This window comes from Bactrocera latifrons, unplaced genomic scaffold (assembly GCF_001853355.1).
Source record: "Bactrocera latifrons isolate USDA-ARS-PBARC rearing strain unplaced genomic scaffold, ASM185335v1 scaffold_53, whole genome shotgun sequence".
Lineage (NCBI taxonomy): Eukaryota > Metazoa > Arthropoda > Insecta > Diptera > Tephritidae > Bactrocera > Bactrocera latifrons.
In genome coordinates, this window is record NW_017537190.1 from 1,591,797 (window position 1) to 1,617,068 (window position 25,272).

The 25,272-nt window shown below is 39.1% G+C and overlaps 1 protein-coding gene across 1 annotated transcript in view; it reads left to right on the forward strand.

Moving 5' to 3' along the window:
- LOC108974095 overlaps positions 1–25,272 on the forward strand; it is a gene marked incomplete at its 3' end in the record, with an annotated part of 76,905 nt that overhangs the window by 16,347 nt on the left and 35,286 nt on the right. Inside the window, exons 6-9 of the mRNA XM_018941728.1 lie at positions 2,950–3,921; positions 15,051–15,446; positions 15,544–16,646; positions 19,005–19,985. Coding sequence (XP_018797273.1) covers positions 2,950–3,921; positions 15,051–15,446; positions 15,544–16,646; positions 19,005–19,985 — 3,452 coding nt within the window. The remainder of the gene's footprint in view (positions 1–2,949; positions 3,922–15,050; positions 15,447–15,543; positions 16,647–19,004; positions 19,986–25,272) is intronic.

The window sequence follows — 25,272 nt, forward strand, 5'->3', positions numbered from 1 at the left end:
CATGCTTTCGATGTGTGTTGCTATTGTTAACTGTAATTTTCATGCGTTTTCAAGCGTTTCTCGTATTTATTTTGTGGAAAATCTTTCTCTTCTTTTTTTGTTGTTGTTTATTTTTTGCCTATTTTTCGTTGTTTGTTTATCATTTACTTGCTATTAATGAAATTACGAGTAACGTGACACTGAAATGCAACCGTGCATAGGACACGTGACATATATATTCGGGTCGAACAAAACAAAAAAAAAAAAAAAAAAAAAATCAAAAGTACGAGCAAAGTAAGTAGCTATCAAGTGCCCTATAAGAGTTTTTGCAGTGAAGAACTGCGGTGGAGAGCATTCTTGCTTTGCGAACAAGTCAGTAATCCCGAATTTTTCAAGAAACAAACAATGAAGAATCCTTTCAAAAAGATTGGAAAATAACCGGTTCCTCAAACACAAGCTACAAAGGACTTGAGAAGATCGAGATGAACGTGTGCAAAATTAACCGAAGTCGAGTCGTACCGAGCCATGTCAGCTACATACCGGCACCGTTAGAATGGTCATCTATTTCGAAAAAAAAAAAAAATACTTTTCCATATAATAAATCTAATAAATTATTACTTCGACCAGTAATTAATGAACTAATAACTAATGACGGTGATAAATTGAAAGAAAAAGAAGAGCCACCGCTACGTCGAGTCAACTTCGTTATAGAAGTAATGCTATAAAATAAAAAGATTCGAACAAGTATTTTCCATATAAGGAATAGCTGGGAAAGGCATCCTGCTGCTCCAGTCTGAAATTACGGTGAACTACAGTTATTGTCGGTTACTAAATATAATTATTTTTGAAGTCAGGTTCCATAATAAATCATACCAACTTTAGGTTTTCTTATGTCGCAAAGTCGAATTAATTTTCTCACGGCAATAAATTAAAAGAATTGGAGCTTTGGGCTTACGAAAGGTGTGTGCACGCTGAGATGAAAGTTGGCATTTGTTGCACGATAATCGCCGTCTCATCGATCGACGCTTGTGACCGATTAATTGACCAAAAATCACATTTTAACTATTGGAGTGGTTAATGTATTCATCTGATATGGAAAGCGTTAGGCAGACGTAGAGGCCATTCAAAGGGATTGCACCGTAACACTGGCGCCCATACAAAACCACGAGCTAAAACACTCGTTCGACATGCTTTTAGACCGTACAAAAAAGCTGTATTGAAGCAGAAGTAGACCATTTTGAACAAAATAAATTGATTTTGCCAAAAAACAATGTGTTCTTGTTTTTTTTTTTTAAGTCCTGTTTACTTTGGAGAGCACCTTGTAGAACGAATTGTTGCTGACGATGAGTCTTGGATCTATGCTACCTGGAAACAAACTATCAGTCGGTGGTTTGGGCGATGCTATTTGTAAAAAGAGGCCGGAATTATGGACAGTCAACTCTTAGTTTTTGAACCACGCCGTGCACCGTCGCATACTGGATTGATCCTAAGTAAGTTTTTCGTCTAATTTTCGACCAATATCGTGCCGCAACCACCGTATTCGCCTTATTTAGCTCAGTGTGACTTCTGGCTATTTCGTTTCCATTTGAGCAAATGAAGCCATCGCTACACGCATGGAAGGCTATTCCGGAAATTGACTTTAACAACTGTTTCGAGATTTGACAGAAAAAAAAAGTTGCCACAAGTGTGATTACTTTGAGGAGGACGACATAGATTTTGAAGAATAAATTAAGAAATTTAAAAATATGAATAAAGTCTTACTAGTTTCCTGAACACAACCTTCTAGCAAACTTGTTGATGAAATGAAAGAATATATTGCTTAACGGGAGATTTATAGAGAATATTAAATATCAAAAAAGTTAAAACCGAGATAATGGAGGAGAATTTTAAAAGTAATCCAAAATAATAGGAACTAACTCAAACGGTTTAAGAACACAACCGACAAACAACATCGCCATTCTGAAAAGGGATTTTTATCTCTGGATTTCTTTTCTTAGTAACCATACCAGGTTATGTCGAGCGTGTTCATGAACGAATTTAAATAAAAAAAAAAAATATCCACAAATAATGAAAATCGTCGAGTCCGAACGTTATGTAAGCACTATTCCGATTGCTCAGGTGCTAAACATTGCATAAAAAATCTTTAGATACAAAAATTAGCTCGATTTATGGGCGCCACAGAGCATCCTCGGAAAAAAGATGAGCCCGCTTTGGCAGATTAACTCCTAACAAGATAATTTCAAGTGAAAATAATTACGTGTTTTAGTTAAAACCTGGACTTAGAACTTGGACGAAAGAAAAAAACTGAGCACTGGATTCTTGGCAGACATTTTTACAAGCAAATGAAAATTTCGCGAAATTTTTTTTTCCAAATAGGTTTTATCGAAAAAAATACTTCATCCAAGTGTTTAAGAATTGTATATTAAAGATCCGTGTAAAATTTCATGACGATCGGTTGAGTAGTTCTCGAGAAATCTTGCCAACCGGCTTCAAAACACACAGTTTCGAGGAAAACATGTTTAAAACACGCTGTATCTCCGAAGCTATTACTCGGATCAACTTCAAAATTTAGGACAGTATTCTAGAGGTGTTTTAGAATTTAATAAGACAATAAATTGATTTATTACCGTAAACCACTGTAACTATTAATGCAGAAACAATGGACTACTTTGTACTAGAACTTATGTATTGTTCTTAAGACAGTCCTTTTCAATCCCGGTTGACGAAGTTATATACCATTGTCTGTCTTTTTGATGCTACTTTCCTTAATCCGCTGTTTATGGAATCTCCGTACTGAAATAAAGACACAGATCTTGGTTCCAAATTGCCAGTGCCATTAAAAAATTTACAGTACCCCCCTGACCACTAATCGGAGCTTGATTTAGCTAGCAAGTTTTTTTTCCAACTCAACTTGTATATTTATGTACATATTCTCTCATATGCGTGTGTCTGTTCTTTTCATCCTTTCAGTTGTATTGCGTCGAGCACCGAATATGCGCTTTACCGGGCGCAGCGTCAGTGAATGTGTTATTGACGAAGATGATGATGAGACGCATAGAACCGCATTGTCAACAGATTTAGTTGCCGTTGCGCATACTGATGTCGATGCCGATGCCGTTGGAAGAGCTATCTATGCCGATGGCGTTGTTGGTGTGCTTGTCGATGTGGATGACGATGACTTTACAACACTTTCGGAAATAAATGAACCACAACAGCTTAGGGCGTCGACAGCAGTTGCGATGGTGCCGCCATCCTATGCACTCACAACGACAATTGACGTTGATAATCTGATTGATGCAATTGACGCGACAACAACAACGGCAACGGCAACGGCGAGGACGACGGAGGCCGCCACAAGCAGCAGCACCGGCACCAGCTGCGGCACTGGCAATCGCAATCGCACTAATATTGGCGCTGTGCAAACAAAAATTCAAGGCATGCAACCGCAAAACGAACATCAACAGCAGCAACAGCAACAACAACAACAACAAGGGCACAACGAGCTGCAATCTCTCGAAAGACAGGTAGAGCCGCAAAATTTGCTTACTGCTCCCTCGCAAATTGGTGCTGTCGGCTTCGGAGGTGCTGGCGTTGCTGGTGTTGGCGGCGTTGATGCGGGTGGCAGCGGCAGCGGCAGCGGTGATGACAAATCACAACATTTGAGTGACATCGACAATGAATCCTTCAATAGCATTGATTTTGAGGCGGAAATCACCATAGCAGGCATGACGACGGGCGGCATGGGCGCGGCGGGCACCGGTGCGTTTGGATCGCCCACAAAAAGCAATGCGGAGCTAACAACTGCAACAACAATAAGCGGTATAAGCGGTGATACGGCGCCTGCTGGTGCGGCTGCAGCCGGCGACAACGCTGCCGGCAACAAATTGAGCAGCAGCGGTGACACAATTGGCTCGTTCTTCAACAATTTGATTTCGAATGCAGGTGAGCTATTTTTCTGTTGTTGTGATTGCGATTGCGATTGCGATTTTTCTCTCTCCGTGGCGCAGCCAAAAGTAATGATGCTGCGGGCGTAAGTCGAAATGGCATAGTCGAAATTGTTGTTGTAGTAGTGCAGAATTTTCCATTTTCTATTTTTTTTTCGTTTTTTTGTGTTTGCTTGTTTATTTTTGCCATTTGCATTTTGCGTTTGCAGCGCATGCATTATTGTTGTTGTTGGCGTTGAAGCTTTGTGTTGAAAATGTTTGTTTATTTTTCTGTTAAAATTCAGCTTTTGTGTCTATTTGCTTTCATTCGTTGCGAGCTGCTTCTTAATTTTTCTCCGCTTAGTAATGAAACGAAGAGTTTTACGTGCGATATGTACTTGCTCGTTGTTTACCGTTATTCTTACACGGTTATAGCCGAGGATGTAGCCATGTGTAGAAGGTCGAGGAAGTGAGGAAAGTTCTCTGAGCGCCATTCTCTCGGAAATGGTCAGGAAAGATTCTTTTATATATGGTCCAAGCAGCTCACGACTTCTGATCTCAGACCAAGTATCCTCTGGGTAGCCAAAGATCATCCATTTGAAGTCGAATCATCTCTGTTGTGGTTGCTTTTGTTGTCATCTCTCTCAGGGGTTGGTTGGGACCGGCAATGTAAAAAAAGCAATCCAAAGTTAAACTTCCTCAAGATTAAGGCAGGCTTGACCGATAATTATAACCAAAATAGTTTGTAACATGTCAAACTACGGGAATGAAGGCAGAGGATTGAACTAAATGGACGAAAGGCATAAATTCTGGTAAAAAAAAGATATTTGTTTGATTCCAGCCATTGGATCTCATCTACCATCGTCTCACAATATCTCTCACTAGGAATGCCTTGTTAGTCAACTAGTACACATTTTTGATTGGAAGAACTATTGTATAGCTTTCGTAACTTGAGCTCACGTCTTTGATCTCTATGAAACGCCACAAATCCAAAAGAACGTCTGTATGTCGGAATAGAATGCGTTTATTTTTCAACGAATCATTCTGAGTAGACTTAGATTGAAGCCAATAGCGTAAATATATTTCCACAAGTATATTTGTAACTTGGATTTTGGATTTAGTTTGGGTGGGCTTATCACAGAACCTACACTGACTCTTTATAAAACTTTGCAGCTCTTTCGAAATGATAATTTTTACTAACTTCTTGAATTTTTAAACTGAGGCACTCAGAATCTCAAAACCATACCATTTGCAGTGAGCAATGAAACAGTGTGATGAAAAATTATCATTTAACTTATCGCGGCAGTTTGAAGCGCGGAAAGCTCAAAGTTCAAAAGGGTAAATAAAGTGGTAAAGATTCACAAAGTCTTAATAATATTAAGAATCCTGCAAATGATTACTATTACCTTGGCCGAGTAGATTCGAAAACGAGTTTTGATTTTATAATCTCCAAGGCTAGCTTTATGTTATACTGGCTGACTACCACGCCATACATAGACCTACATATCCTTGATAGTGCCAGTCGACGTTAAGTTTAATATGAGTTGAAGTTTACGTCGTACAGGACGTAGGCCCGAGCTTTACGAGTGACTTAATATCTAATTCTGATATATCAGTCGCTCCCTCGAACTTCGATGCTTCTAGATATCTAAGCCGATTTCTAGATAAGGTCGGCCGCTGCAAAAAAGGTGTTCTCATGCCAACTTTCTTGCACTTCCTATATGTACCATCGCGAATATTTCCCATAAGATCGCAGTTGATGCCAGTAAGATATGAGCTGACTAGGCATAAAACCCTCCTGCTGTCTTTTTGAGACTGTATACGTAAAAAGCTATCTTGTTTTCCTTCCCTTGCACAAGTCTTTGGCAATCCTGTAAATCCTTTATATATTCCATTCCGTCTGCCAGTACTTTCGGTATTTTCATTGTAATATCAGTTTAGCGACGTGCCGATATCATGTACGGGCTCGGTAGCCAAGCGGGTGACACGTTTGGCAATCTCATCGGCTATTTCATGTCCCGAAATGTCCTTGTGACCTGCTACGCCATATAGATATGCAGCCGCTTTCCTGCAGCCACCATATTTTCTGTCTCTTTGATTCCAAGAAGATTCTCTGATGCACTGCAATCTGAGATTTTTGAGTACTTGCTGTTGGTCTCTTGATGTAAAGGGGATTTCAATAAGAGGGCTACAAAACAAAAAAAAAAAAAAAAAAAATTGGGTTTGGGATATCAATGAATTTTTTTTATTCCATTTGATGCCATTATGTATGGAACTCGATTTCTTTTGCATAACCCCCCACGGCCACGTATGAAGTTCACAACCGAGGCGGCCAATTGACTACGTCATTTCGTGAGATTACACGGTCACCAAACTTGGTTTTCAATAAATCGATTGTGACATTCTCTGCGATTTGCAGCGCCGTCCTTTTAGAACTAACGACGTCGCCGGCCCATAAACCGCACTAAATCGTAATTTTTTCGGGATGCAATGGTAACTCATGGATGTGTGGATTGCTGCCTGACCTATTTTGCCTATTGACGAAGCCATTTAGATAGATATGAGCCTCATCGCTGAAGATGATTGATCGATGAAAATGCGGAAGAATTTCAAGTTGTTGCTCAGCCCAATTCACGAACATACGACGACTCTGGTGGTCAAGCGGCTTTAGTCAAGATCTTTCGCGAAATTCGCCACAACGACGTCACAAAAATCCTCAACGCTTGAGAATGACGTGTGAGAGATTGCAATATTCTCGACACTAAGGACACTTCTTTATTTCACTGGCACGGAAACATTTTGTACTGTGCCTGTGGATTCAAATTGTTCCACTAGACGCTAAATTGTTGATCTGACAGAACGATTATGACGACCATAAAATGGACATAGCGCTCTTAAAGTTGAAGCCACTGATTCTGAATTTCGGTAGTAAATTTCACTAATTTCGACTCCATTTTATTGAAAAGAAATTTCAAAAGAGCGAGACGTCGTTTGCTATCCCTATCGGTCTACATTTTTTGCGTTCCTATTGAAAGGCCCGTTACAACGATTTTCCTTATGGAATTTCCTGCGTTGTTGGCTATCTCAGCAGCTATCCTGATTTCAAAGATTTCCGTCTGGAAGATACTGTAGCATTCCGGCAACTTGAACGTTGGCCTGAGATCTAGTTCCGCGCTATTCCCACTACATTGGTAATTTTTGATTTGTCGTGTAGACCATCCATCTTCTTTTAGTGTGACTTGAAACTTTCTCTCGCAGATAAAATGTGAGAGTATGACGAGAATGTAGTCCTCAAATGGAAATGACAAATACTTAGAATACATTGAAGAATCAATCACGTTTTTAAACGACGTTGCAGATTTAATGGTTCTTGAAGGCTTTCCGGTATAATATTATATGTTAGGCTTACCCCTCTGAGGTCCGAACGCCCTGAAGACATTGTGCTAAATTGCTGAATATTTGTGATTTCCAAATTGGATTATTTGGAGTTATTTCCTTCCAATAAATTGTTGTGCAAACCTCGGCTTTTAAACTAGATATGTAGAGACATGTTAACTCCTCCTTTCTCGTAGATTAATACTACCGAGAATTGAATTCGAGACCTTGAAATTTACACTAGTTTCATTTACTTTGAATGTTAATGATTTTAAAGCGCGACGAACACCGTGCCACACAAACGCACAGCTGCCACAAAAGTTGTCCGCGCTTGCGGTGTATTTACGTACGCTTCCTGACAGATTAAGAGTCTGCACTTTGAGGCGTGTTGCGGCTTAACCAGAAAACACATATAATAGACAAACAGCATACCCAAAAAACTAAGCAAATATTAAGCATCTTACAGACACCACGCAGGATTAGAGAGAGCGCACGGGTGTGGCGCAAAAGCTCTAATTAAGCGCATGACGACGACGCGACGTGACAGCGCAGAGCGCCGGATGACTAAAGTGGCGGGATTCGTGAGTTGAACATTTTTTTTACACTTTTTTTGATGTGGTAAAAAGAAAATCGGTGAATCCGCAGACCCACGCATCACACATACATGCATTCGCAGGCGCTTGCAAGGGATTTGTTTGGTGGCTTGAGCTAAGCTGCATTTTGTAGGCGTGCGCTTACATTTGCCACATCCGCAATGCAACTTTAATTCCGCCGATTGATGGCTCTGCAGACAGTTACGAGTGTACAGAGTCGCGCAGCAAAGGCGTGTATGCCTTCTAACGGTATAAAGCCTGGCAAAAACTACACTTGCCACTAACATGCGGCATCACTTAGAGATCGCGTCGTTGCTGCGTCGCTGTTGCTGCATTACTTTAAAGTACTACTTTTTTCCTATTGCAGCTTGTTTGTAAGTTGTTGTTGCTGCCTTTAAGTTCTTGTTTCTTCTTGCTTGTTGTTTTTTGTTTTTGTGTTGCAACAGCATAAAGTAGTTGTAAGTAAGCAGCAAAATGGATAAGACAAATGGGTTACGTGATAAAACGTGGTTACTCAAATCGTATCAGTGCCTGCAGATAGTATGTGTCTTGTTGTTTGTTGTTGTACAACAATTGTTTGCATGCTGCGTGGTTACGCCAACGCTGACTTGTTGTTGCATTCCTATTTTTGTCGTATGTGTGCATGTGTGCTTTTTTGACTCGTCCTTAATTTTCATTCTGTTTGTGCAACAAAGTGATGCATGTACTTTATAAGGCACCGCGTACAAAAATTTTTATATCTGTATATGTATATATGTTTTTTATATTTATGTGTGACTATTTTTTGTTTTTGTTTTTATTTACTTCACTTCCTTTATTACCGCTTTTATTTAGTCTGTGCGCTGCTTTATTGTTGTTGCCACTTCTCGTGTTGCTGCTTTGTTTGTCCGCATGTTTTTGTTATTGTTGACATAAGTTGCAACTTCATGCTTTTCATATTAGTTTATTGGTATCCTTATCATTGTTTACCTTGCAACTGCTTTGACTCATACATCACTTGTGAAAAGTTTTGTTTCTATTTCCTAGTCGTGGTGTTTCTTTCAAACGTATTAGGTTGGGTTTATGACTTGGTAGGCAGTCTAAATTTAGTTATTTGTTGGTACTAAGAATATATATATTAACGAAAATGAAGTATTGTTGTAATGTCAGTAAATATTCTTTTAAAAATACTGAGGAAGTTAATCGAATAGAGCGTTCTTGGACTCCGAGTCCTTTTCGTGGATGGGGACCTTATTGTTGTTGCCACAGATATGAGATATTCTCGTATCAGTAAAGTAATCAATCAGATTTTCCTGCTTTCCTGTTATCCCATTGTACTCATAGTAATGGCTAAAACACGGTTTAGAAATATCCTTCACGCTTTAAGCCAACCTAACCTCACGAACGTGACTCATTTTCTCAATCAGGAATCAAGTAGCAAGGAGTAACTCCTGTGTTTTGACTTCTCGGTTAGCAAAACTTAGTAGCCAATACAAATTTGCTTAGGCGTTTAATTTCCATTCCCGCCAGTTCGGTGGGATGTCCGAAACTATGCGCACGGGACAGTCAAGAAGATAGTGTTAAGTTGTTGCAATCTCATTTTTTCCATACAGCTTCCGCAAAATTCGTCTGGTAAGATTCCCAACCTTAAGGCATGAACGCCAATAGGGCAATGACCTGTTAAAAGCCCAGTTACTAGGGAAAGACTAGCGTTACTGAGGGCAAAGAAATTCGATGTTGATTTTGGGTCAACAGGCTTTTGCGACAGCGCAACTTCGTTCTGAATATTGTAGCAGGTTAAACTCCTATCTTATCCGGAATTGACCCTGACATACCCACTATATGTCCTGCATGTAACGAGTCTCCGCATGATACTGGCCACCTCTTTGCGTGCGCTACAAACCCCACTCATCTAACACCCTCCTCTCTTTGGTCCGACCCCGTCGAAACATCACGTTTCTTGGGCCTCCCGTTAGATGACCCCGTCAACAACGCAAATGACCCTTACCACCCTAACGGGGACTAGAGAACCGTTAAAACAACAAACAGCTGGCTAACCGCTCATTCTACCGATAGCGGTTCTAGGGTGCCTTTCCTTTCCAGCCCCCATACCACTCTTACTACAAAGACATTCGATGCTATTGATAGCGAGGTTAAGCGCTCCTCGACCAACCCTGAACCGCACTGTAAATGAGTTCAAGGCTAGCATCGCCGCTCTGCTATTTGAGTGAATGGTCACTTCTCTGAAGAAGGCTGCACTCCGGAACAGTAGATCTTCTCCTATCTTAATGGCTGCAACCTCGGCTTGAAAGACATTGCAATAGTTAGGAAGTCTGAAGCTAGAGTTGATAGAGAGCTCCAGTAAAACCCTTCATCAACCTTCCCCCTGAGCTTTGACCCGTCCGTAAAGAAGCTCCACTGATCCTCTCCTCCAACGTTTGGTAAAAATTCGCAACTTTCTAGCGCCATAAGACTTAACTCGAGCGCACTTGTGCAAGACGAGATACAAAATTTCACAGCCACCTTTGAGAAAAATAATGACCTTTTACCATATTTTCGAAGATAATGGTTTTGAACCATCAAATCGGTACGGCATGGTGCTTAAAGAGCGACATCATATTTAAAACCTAATAAGAGCTCTGCGGAAGATTTATAGTCCTTTGCGCATTGACAAAGGCGAAAAGCACAGTCGATGGAACGATGAGCTGCATGAGATATGCGACGACATTGACTACGTCACAACGTTCGAAATGGATGAAACCGCTCCAGCTCTGAGAGTATTCAACGCAGTACCTGCTGGGGGAAGCAGAAGAAGTGGAAGACCTCCACTCCGTTGGAAGGACCTGGTGGAGAAGGACCTGGCTTCTCTTGAAATCTCCAAGATTCGCCATATTGCGAAAAGAAGAAACGACTGGCGCCCTGTTGTTAACTCGGCTATAACCGCATAAGCCATTTCTACGCCACTAAAGAAGAAGAAGAATGGTCACCACTTCTAAAAGGATCTCCAGAGATGATGTTTCGATGCATTTTTGGCTTTTGAGGGGGTATTCTACTCTAGAAATCAAATTTTGGATAGTTTTTCGAATTTTATTTAAAAAAAAAAAACCAAAAATATTTGCTTTCCATTTTTTTATGGTGTTTTTATTGACATCTTAAGAATACAGAACAAAAATTTTACAAAAAAATATTAAAAATTAAAATAATTAGAGGGGGGAGGGTGGAAGGAAGGGGTGAAAAAAAATGGCGCATCCTGGTGACATTGATCCTGACTCTCATGGTGGTCTGAAAAAAGAACACGAAATTTTTGTTTTTGAAAAATGGGGACTGCCTGAAAATAAAAATAATTTTTTACGTTTTTTTTTGAAATTCCTGAATTTTTTTTAAATNGCGCATCCTGGTGACATTGATCCTGACTCTCCTGGTGGTCTGAAAAAAAAAAATCAAAAGAAATTTTTAATTAGTAAGGATGCTGTTATAGTCCCTATTTCAGGGAACAAGAAATTTTTTTTTTTGAAAAATGGCGACTGCCTGAAAATAAAAATCATTTTTTACGCTTTTTTTTTGAAATTCCTGATTTTTATTAAAATATTGAAAACAAAAGATTAAGGATTATATAAAAATAAAGGATAAAGGATTATATAAGGAAGGTTCACTAAAATTTTCAAGTAAATCGGTTGTGCAGAACTTGAGATAATGCCGGTACCGTGTGGAAAAAAGTAGTTTCGAGAAAAACGCGCTTAAAAAAGTGAGTCCACTTATCTACCGGGCTAGGTACTGCGTCACTAAAGTAACTGTAGCTCTTAAAATAATTTTAATTTTTAAAAATCCTTTGGAGGATATGTTCTTAAGGGTCTAAACTTTAAATATTTGAAAAAGAAAAAAATCGAATTTTTCAAAATTCTAGAGTAGAATACCCCCTTAATCTATAGAAGGATTTGCAAATATTTAGTAAATGACATCTACTTTTAAAAATATCTCCAGATAACTTCCCTCGAGACTTATTTGTGTATACGGTTATCTTATATACGATTAGCTTTAAACCCCTTCCTCTCATAACGTTATGATTAAAACTTTTCCGACATCTTAACATCAAAGAAGTATTTTCTCTACAAATGACATATGAAATGTGAATAAGAATCTTTCAATGCAACTATAATATAAAGTAAGACCTCTTCCTACTTTCCTCCACAAATAACTACACAATAATTTTAAAATATTGCACAAAACTTTTATTTGCCATTTCCTGTTTGCCTTCAAACTCTCTAAACTCAATGCATTGACATAGCTGCCAACAGGCCTTGCCATGTCCTTCCGTTAACATCTTGCTAATTGCCAAATAACGACGTTCGCCGTTCGTAACTCTGCATTGGGAAATGCATCTCAGCGCCGTTAGTTTGCTTTTAAAAGTTAGTTAAAAGTCAGCGAATTTGTCAATGCATAAGTGTGTCCAAAGTTATCCCAGTTAGATGTGTTAGCTGTGCATTTTCGCTCTTAACTACGCGCTTAACTTGCAACTTTGGTCGGCCATCAAAGTAACTGTTCTATTGTGCTGTTGTGCTTATTCTTAATTTTTGCTGCTCACAAGTTTTCGTAAATCTTTTCGCCCGAAAAATAGTTTGGACTAACAAAATATCAAGTAAAAAAAGTTGTGTGGAAGAAGCTTGTCTTCCGCCACTTTCCCGGTGTACTCTCTGCCGCGTTGGGAGAGTAGGGGTATACGCAATGTGCTACAAGATTTTTAACACAACCATTAATGTGGCAAATATTTTTGATTGTAATGGTGGAGATACCCAACAAGCAATTTAAGCTTCCTTTAATTTTACTGCTAGCGTCTTCGAACTTTTAGTACCCACTGTGTGTCTATATCATGCGGTTTGGCTATTACATAGACCCAAAAATAACATTAATTGTCATTATTTCACAGTTGTAAGTTTGGACTTTATATAGTGAATAAAGTTCATGTCTGTCTTCAGAGGTTCACATTTGAGGTTAAGGAATCGGCTAGAAGCAAAGCTTATGCTATCTACTCTTTTTAGGCTCGTTCTTGCACTTTGCTAGTTTGCTGTGATATGTATGCATAACTAGGCCTTCTTATATCATACTTAAACGCACAGATTTGCTTTGTTTCACTTTTCATTATGTTCCACCATTGCCATTCCAGTCTTATTTTGCATTAAATTGCTTAAATTTGCTAAACATTATCTCACGTAGCTTACTTTGGGTATCTTCAACTAATACGAACATGAATCATTGTGTTCCATTCCATTTAGTTTCTTAATGTTCCGTTCCATTTCGTTCCTTTATATAAAAATGAACTAATGTTTCTTTAACAGTCTTTTTGATCTATAATTAAATATATATTTTTTTTAATTAAAATCCATTTATTCATTCCAATTGGTTTGATTCCATTTTGTTTCTTTATGTTAAAATGAAAAAAAAAAATAATAACTTTTACATCATTCGTTTCTTTTTCAATTATTGTAAACCATAAAAAACCAAATTGTTGTATTATGTTCTATTTCATTTCGTTCCATTATGTTCATTTCCATTTTGTTCCTTTGTATAATAATAAACTAATATTTCTCTCCCTGTCTTCTCAATCGGGAATTATATCTTCTGTTTGGTGCAAATCCATTTACTCCTCCTAATTGTTTCAATTTTGTTCCCCTATGTAAAAAATTAACTAATCTATCTTTCGTGATATTTTCAATCAAAAATTTGCTAATTTGTTCCTTTACTTTCTGTTCCATTTCGTTCATTACTAAATTAGCAAATTAGTATATGTTTTATTGCTTATTCGACCATTATTTATATTTTTTTGATTCAAATTCGTTCTATGATTCAAATTTGTTACTATATGTTCTATTCCATTTCATTCCTTTATATAAAAACGAACTAATATATCTTTTCTTGTCTTTGCGATCACTATTTATATTTATTTTTAATTCAAATCCATTCTCTAATTCTAACTTATTCCAGTATGCTCTATTCCATTTTGTTCCTTTATATTAAAATGAACTAATATATCTTTTCTTGTCTTTGCGATCACTATTTCTATTTCTATTTATTTTTAATTCGAATTCATTCTCTAATTCTCTATTCCATTATGTTCTATTCCATTGCGTTCCTTTTTATAAAAACGAACCAATAAATCTTTTATTGTCTTTACCTTACTACTTATATCTATTTTCATTCAAATAATTTCTCTATTTCCAACTTATTCCATTATGTTCTATTTCATTGTGTTCCTTGATATAAAAAATAACCAATATTTCTTTTCTTGTCTTTGCGATCATTATTTTTATCTATTTTAATTCGAATTCATTTTATAATTTCAATTTATTCCATCATGTTCTATTCCATTACGTTCCCTTTTATAAAAACGCACCAGTAAATATTATTTTTGCTTTTCGATCACTATTTATATCTGTTATTCATCGAAATCTATTTTCTAATTCCAACTTATGTCATTGTGTTCTATTCCATTTCGTTCCATTCGTATAAAAATGAATTAATCTATAATTTGTTGTCTTTTAGATTCTATTACATCAATTTTTCTTTCTAATCCATTCATTCCAATTTGTTCTATTCCATTCGTTCCTTTATATCACAATGAACTAAGTTCTCCCTCTCTTCGAATACTACACTCTATTTGATTTCCATTTCCTGATTCTCACATTTTTCAATTATCCTTTATTATCGCTTACTGGGTATAATCACTAACATTCACATCCGTTATTTATCACATCAAGTTAGACCTTTAAGTGCATCCATCAGCATCCGTAATGTTGCAATATGTTTAGTGGTTGCGTGCGACTTAGCTATTGGTCAAACCGCATAAACTTCGAAGCATGCAGCAACTAATTTATCGAGCCACAAATAACATGGCTCTAGGCAATGCACTACGGCCACGAATGTACACACACACATAACCTCACTTTTGGGTTGCAAGTACTCGCACAGGATGTGCGAAATTACAAGTTTTAGTTAAGTGTGTACTCACTCGTTAATTTTCAACGCAAAACTACATTAAAACTTTTTCAAATTGGTTTTCCGAAAAATTCACGACTTTCGCCACATTCTCATTCTCGTTTTACTTCTATATCCACTTTGTGTGCTTTTGGTCTGCTGCATCTGTCACTATTTGCGGCAAACACAAATCAAATAATTTGCTTTCCTCCCTGTGATCTCATCGTTTCAGCTTCCGAATCGATGAGCAAACTTTTTCGGCCATCTTCAGTCTCACGTGCCACACCCACCAAAAGCGTGCCGCCCACCGCAAGCGATAAAGTTGATGTCGTGTCCACCGCGTCGGAGGCGACCAGCACAGCACCAGCGGATAGCATTTCATTGATATCGACGGCGAGCAGTGGCAATAAAGCGCTGGATACGGGTAACTCTGCCGCAGCCGATCCGCAATCCGACTCCGTGCGCACATATACACACTCGATTGCCAGCTCCTCTTTGGGCATGCATGACGACACGGTGTCCACGGCTTTGTTGGTGGACACAAGTTTGCATAGCGCCAGCGAATATGACACGGAACGAGCGGCTGCACAGGCTGAACCGATGGGCAGGGAGCGACGCGTGCCAAATGGTAAGTTTACTCTTTGTTTGATTTCCTATAGAACAAAATCGCATATTTTTGTGTTTACTAATGCGGCTGTGTCCACTTATTACTTCATCTCTTCCAGCAAATCCCTTCTTGAACGAGAAAACTTTAATAGAACAGCCGGTTTTGGGTCAACTATCGCAGCTCACCCTAAAAATAGGCACACCCTTCGAACAATCCATTGTACGGTATACGGCGCGCTTGATAGCTGCGCGTTTCCTGCTTGCTGGGCAAGCAAGCGCTTTGCTGAATGACACGCAAATACGCATCTCCATCAAGAGTCTTTCGCTGTCGGTGCTGGCGCATTGCGTACGCTTCGATCCGGAGGTGTTGCAACTACCTTTGGAGATCACCGCGCGTGAGCTGCTGGATGTGAGTAAGCAGTCGCCTGCGCTCGCCGCCACGGCGGTCCTACCAACCTCGTCCAAAAGTTCGAGCGCCAGCGCCAGTCCGCAAAGCGATGACAATGTCAGCGGCAGCAGCTTGAACTTGGGCAAAGACTATGAGCATTTGGATGCTGTGGACTTCATTAAAAGCAGCAGCGCGCAACCCATGTTGGCAACTGCCCCAGCGGCGCTTAATGATTTGCCCGCTGAATTGCAGCTGCTCGAAATCAAAGACGATCATTTCGGCAAAAGTACTTGTGATTATTTACTGCATTCCACAACGGAGCTCAGCAAGAGCGCCGATCCGGTGCTGATGTCACAACAAATGCGCGTCACGCCCGGCAAACCGGACACGCGGCACATGCAACAGCCTTTATCGAAGTCGGAAATTATAGCATCGAAAACGTCGCAGAAGCAGCCATCGCAGCGCACGCCAAATCAGTCGCAGTCATCGCCTTATCGCGTCACCGAATCCGTGGAGGATGCGCCACCACAAATGCTGCCACCACGTCCGCCTAAGCGCACGAAATCGCAGCGCAAATCGATTGCAACCGCTACAGCCACAGTCACAGCTCTGATGCAAATTGATGAGCATTTCAGTAGACGACCTGCACCGGAAACACCTTCACAGCAGCCGCAACAAGTGACAGATGTGCTGCTCTACTATAATCACAGCGATCCGATGTTGCGTGGTGGCGTACAGCAAATTATTGGTGGATTTCTGCAAGCGATGGGCGTGAAAGATTTGGGCGTTAGCTTAAAGTTGAATGTACAACATCTATTGGCGATGCTTGTGAAGGTGAGTGGGCAATGAGTTGGTTTAAGCTGATCGTTAGGTATTTAAAAAAAAAACCTTGGCTTTACACTAACTGAATGATCCGATGTAAAGTGATCGCTACAACAGACAACTAACAGACAGGCAACAATACTTCTGCTCTTGATCTCTGAAGATAATGCTGAATGTCATGATATATTATCTGATCAAATTTGACCCAGACTGACAAAGAAATTGCATTTCCACGTAATTCATTATCGCCTTTAAAAGAGGTTACTTTTCGAGCCAATTTCAACGCTTAATCCGATAAGTTATGTCAATCTAGGAAATAATTTTTTGTTAAATGGACCAATCTGGGTTCAATTTGATCAGATGATAAGTGCACCCTGGGCCTATTCTGAATTCTTTAAACACAAAGCAGAGCAGCTTTTGAACAGGGAGAGAATATTTTTGTGAATGAAAAGGAAAGGAATGTTAGGCGAAGGTGGAAGGGCTGACAGTTCGAAATTATGTTAAGTCTAGGGTCTAAGAAAAAGAATACGACCGACTAAGAAGATATCAATTATATAATACTTCTAAAGATTTGCTGCAGTCAGTAGCCATAATATGTCCAATAAGTCTTTCTACTGCTTTGTGTAAAATATTAGAACCTACCCTTATTATTGACGTGAACCGCTTGATTGAGTCTTTAGTCTGGGTAGTAGTTTTCTAGTATAAATTTCAATAACTACCTCTAAACAGTCGACTAAGAAAAGTAAAATTACCGTTATGTATACCTTCACAAGGTTATCTTTTGATTGCTGACTTCGATAGCATCTAACAGTAGACCAGTAACTACTTCGTCGAGATTAAACTTAATTTTAAAATGCTTGATACAAACTCAGACGTCGGATCGAACCCAGAGATCTTTGTGGGTATTTAATGTTCGCCAAAGCTGTTTTTTAAATGTTCTTGTTGCTTCTTGTATTCATCATATCATTTTGATCGAAGTCAATTTTTATGTCTTTACGAGTTGCTTGACTATAACGCGATACTGTTTTGCGTGATTTCGGAACCAATCGTGCTTTCACTCTTCTTAAGTATTTTCACTGATCCTTCTGACATTCCAACGGTGCCATTAAGATCTATGACTGTTAATCGTCGTTTTTTAAGTGCCAATTCCTTTATTTCATTGACGCATTGATCATTAGTTGATGGCCGTCCTGGACGTGGTTCTTTGTCAACGCGTTCTCGACTCTTCGAATAGTTTGTATCAATCAAAAACACGCGTCAAAATTATCACCGAAAGCCTTTTGTAACATTCTGAACGTTTCAGCACGAGAAAAGTGACTCCGCTTACAAAATGTAATGGAACTTCTTTACAGAATAATTTTACTCACTATAAAAATTGCCGAATGCATTTTTTATGTACATATTTCAGAAAGATCAGACACTAATGATTATTTTAATGTGACATTTGGCGCTGACCAACAAAAATAATATTTCGACAACATCGTTTTCGTGCGGAATTAAAATTAGAAAGTCTTACTATTTTTTGCCCACAAGTAAAATGTTGTCGCATTAAAATGTCGATCATTTATGATAACAACTTCTTAATTCAAAAGATCACTCGTTCTTTTCTCACCAAGACTCTCCTCATTTGTTGGAACGGCCGATATCGGACCACTAGAGCATAATACAATATACTATATATAGCTGCCATACAAACCGACCAAACAAATTTGATTTCTTGCTTTTTTTTTTGATTTCAGAAGCGTTTTTTAGCTGCGGCGTAGTCGAAATGAACGATTTTTTAATATTCTTTATGCTGTACAATTTTTCTAAGAATATAATCCATGCTAATGCCCATCAGAAGCTGAGTTCTTCTTGGAAAATGTTCAATTTCCTTTGCTAGCCTTGTGAGCTCCTCAATTATCTATAACTTATTACGTACTCAATATAGTAAAATGTAGGAAAAAAAGCTAAACTGCCAGTTAAGTTGCTGAAAGTATTTCGTATTTGTTTGGATTTGCAAACATTTGAAAATGCTTATCCGCTTCAAGTTTTCGCTCGCCTGCCGGCAGCTGGCCTTTTCAATTTCCTTCAGGCTTAGCCCATTAGGAGAGCAGAGCGGCCGCATGCATGCATTGTGTGCGCAGCGCTAACAAGCCGAACAATAAAATATAGAGAATAAAAAAAAAAACGCAAATTCTTTTAATATCAGCTAAGAGCTGGTAGGCGCTAGCGGGCGGGCGGGAGCGCGGAACAATTTTTCGCAAACATTTTATTTTACTTAGAAAATTTTTTCATTCATTTTTGTGCGACTTTAGTATATATAATTGCTGTTTATAACTGCATGTATATGTATGTTTGTATGTATGCATTTTGGTTTGTTCGTTGCAGGGCCTGCAAGACGACATACACACAGTGGTCATACAGGCGTTGAATGCATTCGAGAAGATATTTCCGTATGTGGTGTCCAAATATTTGATATTGCCGGCAGCGCATCATCAGCACAAGCAACAAAAACTGCAACAACAACAGCAGCAAACACATGCCGGCAGCGCCGAGGCAGCTGAAGCAGTTGATAAGAGTGGCCGGAAATGCCATGCTAATGCCGCTGGCCAAGTGCCACAACAGCAAGAACAACAACAACACCAGCAGCCACAGCAGCGCACTAACGATGCTACAAAATCTGGCTTCCACACACACGTTGGCAGCAAATCGCCGGCAAATGCCACTGCTGCTAAGACATGTCCTCGAACGCTTTTCAACGATAATGATGCGCTTATAGCTGCACTTTTGAATGATTTTCAATTGCAATCGAAATCGAATCGTAACGGCAGCGACAGCAACAGCAACAGCAACAACGACAACACCAACAACGACCAGCATACAAATGATACGGCCACTCAGCCGCAGACGGCAGCCGTGGCAGGCAGCAGCAGCAGCAGCAGCAGTTGCAATACAACTGATCCACTTGCACAGCCACTTCCGCTTCCGTTGGCCGCTTTGCGCATTTCACCGAAATTGCTGTTGAGCAAACTTCGTCTATGTCATTACAACAAATATTGGTTAGTTCAAAATAAATACGCCGAAGTTATTTCGAATTTAAATTATGCTGCCTTACATGCGGCATGCAACGTTTGCCATGGTCACTGTTGTGGCACGGCGATTGGCTGTGCATGTGCCATTGGCGGCGGCGGTGCTGAAGTGCTGGAAGACGCCGCCGCCGTTGCTGTGAGTGGCGGCTGTGACGTCTTCGTTGCTGATAACAATACCGTTAATGCCACATTGCCTGTCGGCGGTGGCACTACCACGGCGTATGCGTGTGCGGAGGATATGTCATACAAGGATTTGGACGATAGTGTCTGCATTTACGAGGTAAGCCAACGATGTCCCTTTCAGTCACTTAGCGCTGCAGTGTCGCGCATTTATTTCGAATTTAGCTTTATTGCGTTCTTAGTTGGCCACACACATCCTGCTACATACGTAAGCTATTTTTTTGTGTAGTTTTGTGTCCTTTGGAATTTTTTGCTATGCGTTCCTTCTTATGCAAGCAGTTTCCTCGCCACAAGCGTCTTCTACGTGGTCTCTTAAAGTGTGGCAGGCAATGATGTTGGCACAAAATAGTTTTCGGATTTGCAAATGGAGTCCTTATTCCACAATTTACATATGTAGTTACTTCCAAATTCTCCAAATTATTATCTAAAATACTGTGTGACCCAATAAAAACGCCATTAATATTTAATTTTCGGATCGCATTCTACTGGCCCACGTTGTTCAGCTGATGAGCTATAGCCCACACTAGGCGCGCTGTTGTAAATTCGTCTATAACCGTGTCTATGTCAGTAAGGAAAATGATATTCCTGTAGTGCTTACTAACAATCGGATCCGTTGTCAAGGATATGCGGATGATATTGTCGTGTTAGTAGTTTCGAATTCTATTAGCTAAATAGGGTACTTGAATTAGGCCTGGCAAAGGGTTGGTGCAGGAGGGTTGGGCTGAACATCAATCCGCCGAAAGTGATCACCGTTCTCCAAAGCAAAATCCCTGCTGAACCTTACGAACTTACTGTTTGGCGGGAGTGAGACTTTGGATTCCACTCCTCGGTGGATCTGATCATAGCCAAAGCTACAAAAGTTGATCATTAAAGCTGTTGAAGCATACTAATCAAATGACAGCAGATGCGTTTGGAAGAGGGACGGCAATACGTCCTCACAAATGGGTGCCCGAAGTGACTGCTGGTTTTTTTCGAAGGGATAAGTTTACGGACAGGGTAAATTTCTCAAAGGAGTTTATCCTGGGCAGCAAGGCTGAATGGAATGATTTCACATTTTAAATACGGCTAAGGAATAGTACTACTAAGTGGTACATCGCCGAGGGAATTGATACATAGTCGTAGAACCGCCCATCAAACTTTCCATGCCCAGGGGATGTTTTCCGAGCTGTTTTCAAGCAGATTTTTTGTAAGCAATTTTCGTAACGCGAGTATCGCCATACTCAGCGATTGCCAAACGCCATTTAAAACGATCTTCTCTGTCAGAAAGACTCACATATGCCAGCACACTGATAATTTCAGGAAATTTGATCAAATATCGATAAATAAATATCGAAAACCGATAGCTTGATTACTAAAAAAATTTACAAAAGTCTTTGATATTTGATAGGGGATAATAATCCAATAATAGCGATCATTATTCAATAAAAAAAAAAATCGAAAATCTCCAAAATCGATTAAAAGTTATCGATGAAAGATATCGATAAAATATATTAAATTAAAAAATTAATAGTCTCTTAATGTCATCACACAAATGTCGATTATATGAAAGAAATAACATAGGTATCGATATGATATAAAAATCGACTAAGCTATTATATATGCATGTATTTCTTTGAAATAAGCCAATTCTTGAAAAACTTTAACAATTATTTGTAACGCCAAACTTGTAACACCTTGTATGAAACGTTGTAGACCTTATAAAGTATATACACATACATATGTATAATCGATTAACATGACGAGCTGAGTCGATTTAGACTTGTACGAGCAAATCAGGCTCTCAGTTTTTGAGATATTGATCTGAGATTTTGCACAAATCCATTATTTCATAAGAAACTGCTTATTCGTCGGACTCGCCAATATCAGATCACTGTATGCTATAGCTGCTATACAAACTGAACGATCGGAATCAAGTGCTTGTATGAAAAACTTTTTCTTTTGATGAGATATCAACAAGAAATTTGGCATAGATAATTGTCTAAGGCAATGGTGCAATATCCGAAAAAATTATTCTGATCGGATCACTATAGCATTTAGCTGCCATACAAACTGAACAATCGGAATTGAGTTCCTATACGGAAAACTTTTTATTTTTGAAGCTGCAATAAGCAATTATCTTCAGAACAATTAGCTTCTATAAGGTGTCAGCTCTTTGTATTTATAATTAATACTCGTGAGAAAATTGCTGCTTGCCGACTTTTGCACATCACAAGAGACGCAGCGTGTAGGCTTTTATTTCCGGCGTTTTCAACCAATTCACCAGCAGTTGCTGAATGCCAATTTCGCACCGCTCAAATTGCACTACACTTTCGTATTGGTTTTTTCTCTCTTTTACTTCTTCTTATCCCCAATCAAGTCGCTTTCGCCAACGCCATGCATATGTAATTTCCGCTCTCACTTAGCCCTTGCAATTTGTTGAAGGATAATACAATAATTTTTGCTTGATGACTACTCTCGAATTCTTCAAATAGACTTTTAAGCCTATGCACGGCATGCATAAAAGTCGAGTGCGAATGGAATCCGAAAAATGGGTGCCAAAGCGCAGGAGAAAATCGCTTATGCACTTTAAACTTTTTACGTGCGCCCAAACGCCCAGCATGTTGATATGCATGTGCTTATCTTTCTATGTATGTATGTGTGTGTACATTCAATGTGTTTGTGTGCGTTGCTCACTTTGCGCTGGTTCCGTTTCCGCTTTCATTTTTGCGAAATTCTCTAAACGGAAATGTGTCAAAAATTGCATGGAGCATAGTAATGATGTTACTCATACGCACCCGCGCACCAACTGAGCCGCACAGTTAGTGTGCCGCGCTCATAACTATCGCCATGTGTGCCAGTGGCGGCAACGGCATTGTAGCTGTTCGACATGTGCATTTGCGCGCGCATGTATGTGTGTGTGTCAAAGTGCATATAACGGCGTCTGTTATTAACGGGTTCTATGCTCCGCTACACGCGCTCTTCCACGCCTTCACGTACATCACGCATGTATGTTTGTACATATGTTCCTTTATCTCCGCGTATTTTTATTTTCTTTTGCAGCATTTTCCATCACTCTGCCGTTTAGTCAATTTCTACAGCTTGAATCCTTGGGCTTAGGCGACGTTTGGCTCCCAGCGCCGCGTGCTCATATTAAACTCACTACACTCTGCTTCGCACTGTAACTATTGCTCAACATGCGCTTGTATGTGTGCCGACATAATCGCCTGCATATTTGCCTTAGTTACTTCGTCTTTGTTATTGCTCATAATGGTCGAACAAATTTGGCTCATTTTGTGCGACTTCGTCTGTGCTTTGCCTCGTGAAGGCATCATACTTGTACATATGTGTTTGTATATATGTTTGTAGATATATTTCGATATTGATTAGAATTATAAAGTTCTTCCTTATAATAATTTATAATATGGAGAGCCTTACAACGGATCTTCGAACGACTACAACATTTTTCATTGCAGAATTACTCTCGAACTTTTACTATTACTTGCCACGCAAGAAAAATCACTTTTATTACAATTTATGGTTGCTTTTAGGACCTGGACAATATTCTATTCATTAGATTTTATTGCTGCAATGACAAAAAGCATTAACCAAATATTTTTGAGATGTTTTGCTGATTACATTGCCCTTGAGCGGATTTAAAGCTGAGTTCACTTTGATCACATAGTTTCGCCTTGCCATTTTGATTGAGGTATCTCCAAAACATGCGCGCGTTCACATCGCCTCTTCATGCGTAGAAACACGTTGATCTCTAAGTTTATTATTTTCGTAAGGAAATAAAAAGGAGTCATTCAGTCCCACATCAGGACTATACGGAGAATGACTCAAGAAATCAATGGTTTAAGTTCTCAAAAATGCAATTTTTTCAATCGAGGTTTGACAGTTCTCATTTTCGTGGTGAAAAGTTATTTGTCTGCGGCGGTTGGTTTTCCTAATTCTTTCAAAGACAACTGGCAAACAAATTATTGTGTTTCACTCAAAATACTGTTCTACGTTGTTTTATGGTATGGTTGGGATGTGTTCACTTGTTCCAAAAATAGGCAACCATTTGGTTGAAGTGCTTCGTGCGTGAACAACTTTTGTTAGATTCGGCTCATTCGGAAACATCCACAACAGTTGACTGCAGTTTACTTTTGCTCTCATTCGTAAAACCCCTCGGTTTATCACCTATCACGGTGTCATAGACGTATTTCAAAGCGCCGCTATCGTATTTTGTTAACATTTCTCTCGACCATTCGGCGCGAGCTTTGTTTTTGAGCGATTGACAAGTTGTGTAGAATCCAACTTGAACATTTTTTACAGTCAAAGATTCATGCAATGTTGATGAGTATATACATACATCAGAATTTGTGGGAGATATGTGATATAGTTGTTCGATCTGACCGATTCCGACAAAGGATAAATATACTATCATATTGCATCTACTACGTACTTAATTTGACTTGGAAATCTCAAACACTAACGAAAAATTTTAGTGATCTCTAAAAAAATGTCGGCTTAAAAAGCTCCGTCTCGAAAATGGTTGTATATTCATAGTTCAGTTAGGCAAAAAAATTCCAAATCCTTCTTAGATACATTTGTCAGGTAATAAACAAAGAAGTAAAATTTTTGATGAAAATTTTTTTCGCCAAATTCGACCTTTCTTGAGAAGTCGACATTTTGTTAAAAATCAATTAGGTTTGCCGCGAAGTTAGTAAAACCCAGAAGGATACGTTGAAGGATATGTTGAATATATATATACAAGTATTATATATACATAAAAGCTCAACTGTACATACACGCCCTTTTCAAGTAGCTGCACATTTGTCAGAACCGCCAATACCGGACCACTCTAGCATAAACATTCGGAATCTAGTGCTTATATGGAAAAATATCAAATATCACATGCTTTATATACCCTGAACAGGGTATATTAAGTTTGTCACGATGTTTCTAACACCCAGAAGGAAGCGTCGGAGACCCTATAAAGTATATATCTAAATTATCAGTATGTTGAGCTGAGTCGATTTAGCCATGTCCGTCTGTATGTCTGTCTGTCTGTATATATACAAAATAGTCCCTCAGTTTTTAAGATATTGTTTTTAAATTTTGCAAATATCAAATATCAGGACCACTAAAACATGTAGCTGCCATACAAACTGAACGATCGGAAGTTCTCGTATGGAAAACTTTCGCATTTGACAATGTATCTTCATCAAAGTTGGTAAAGGTTATTTTCTAGGGCACCAATGTAATCTCCGATGAAATTGTTCAGATCGGTTAACTATAGCATATAGCTGCCATACAAACTGAACGACGGGAAAAAAGTTCTTGTATGGAAAACTTTTGCATTTGACATGATATATTCACGATATTTGACACAGATTATTTTCTAAGGCAATAATGTAATCTCC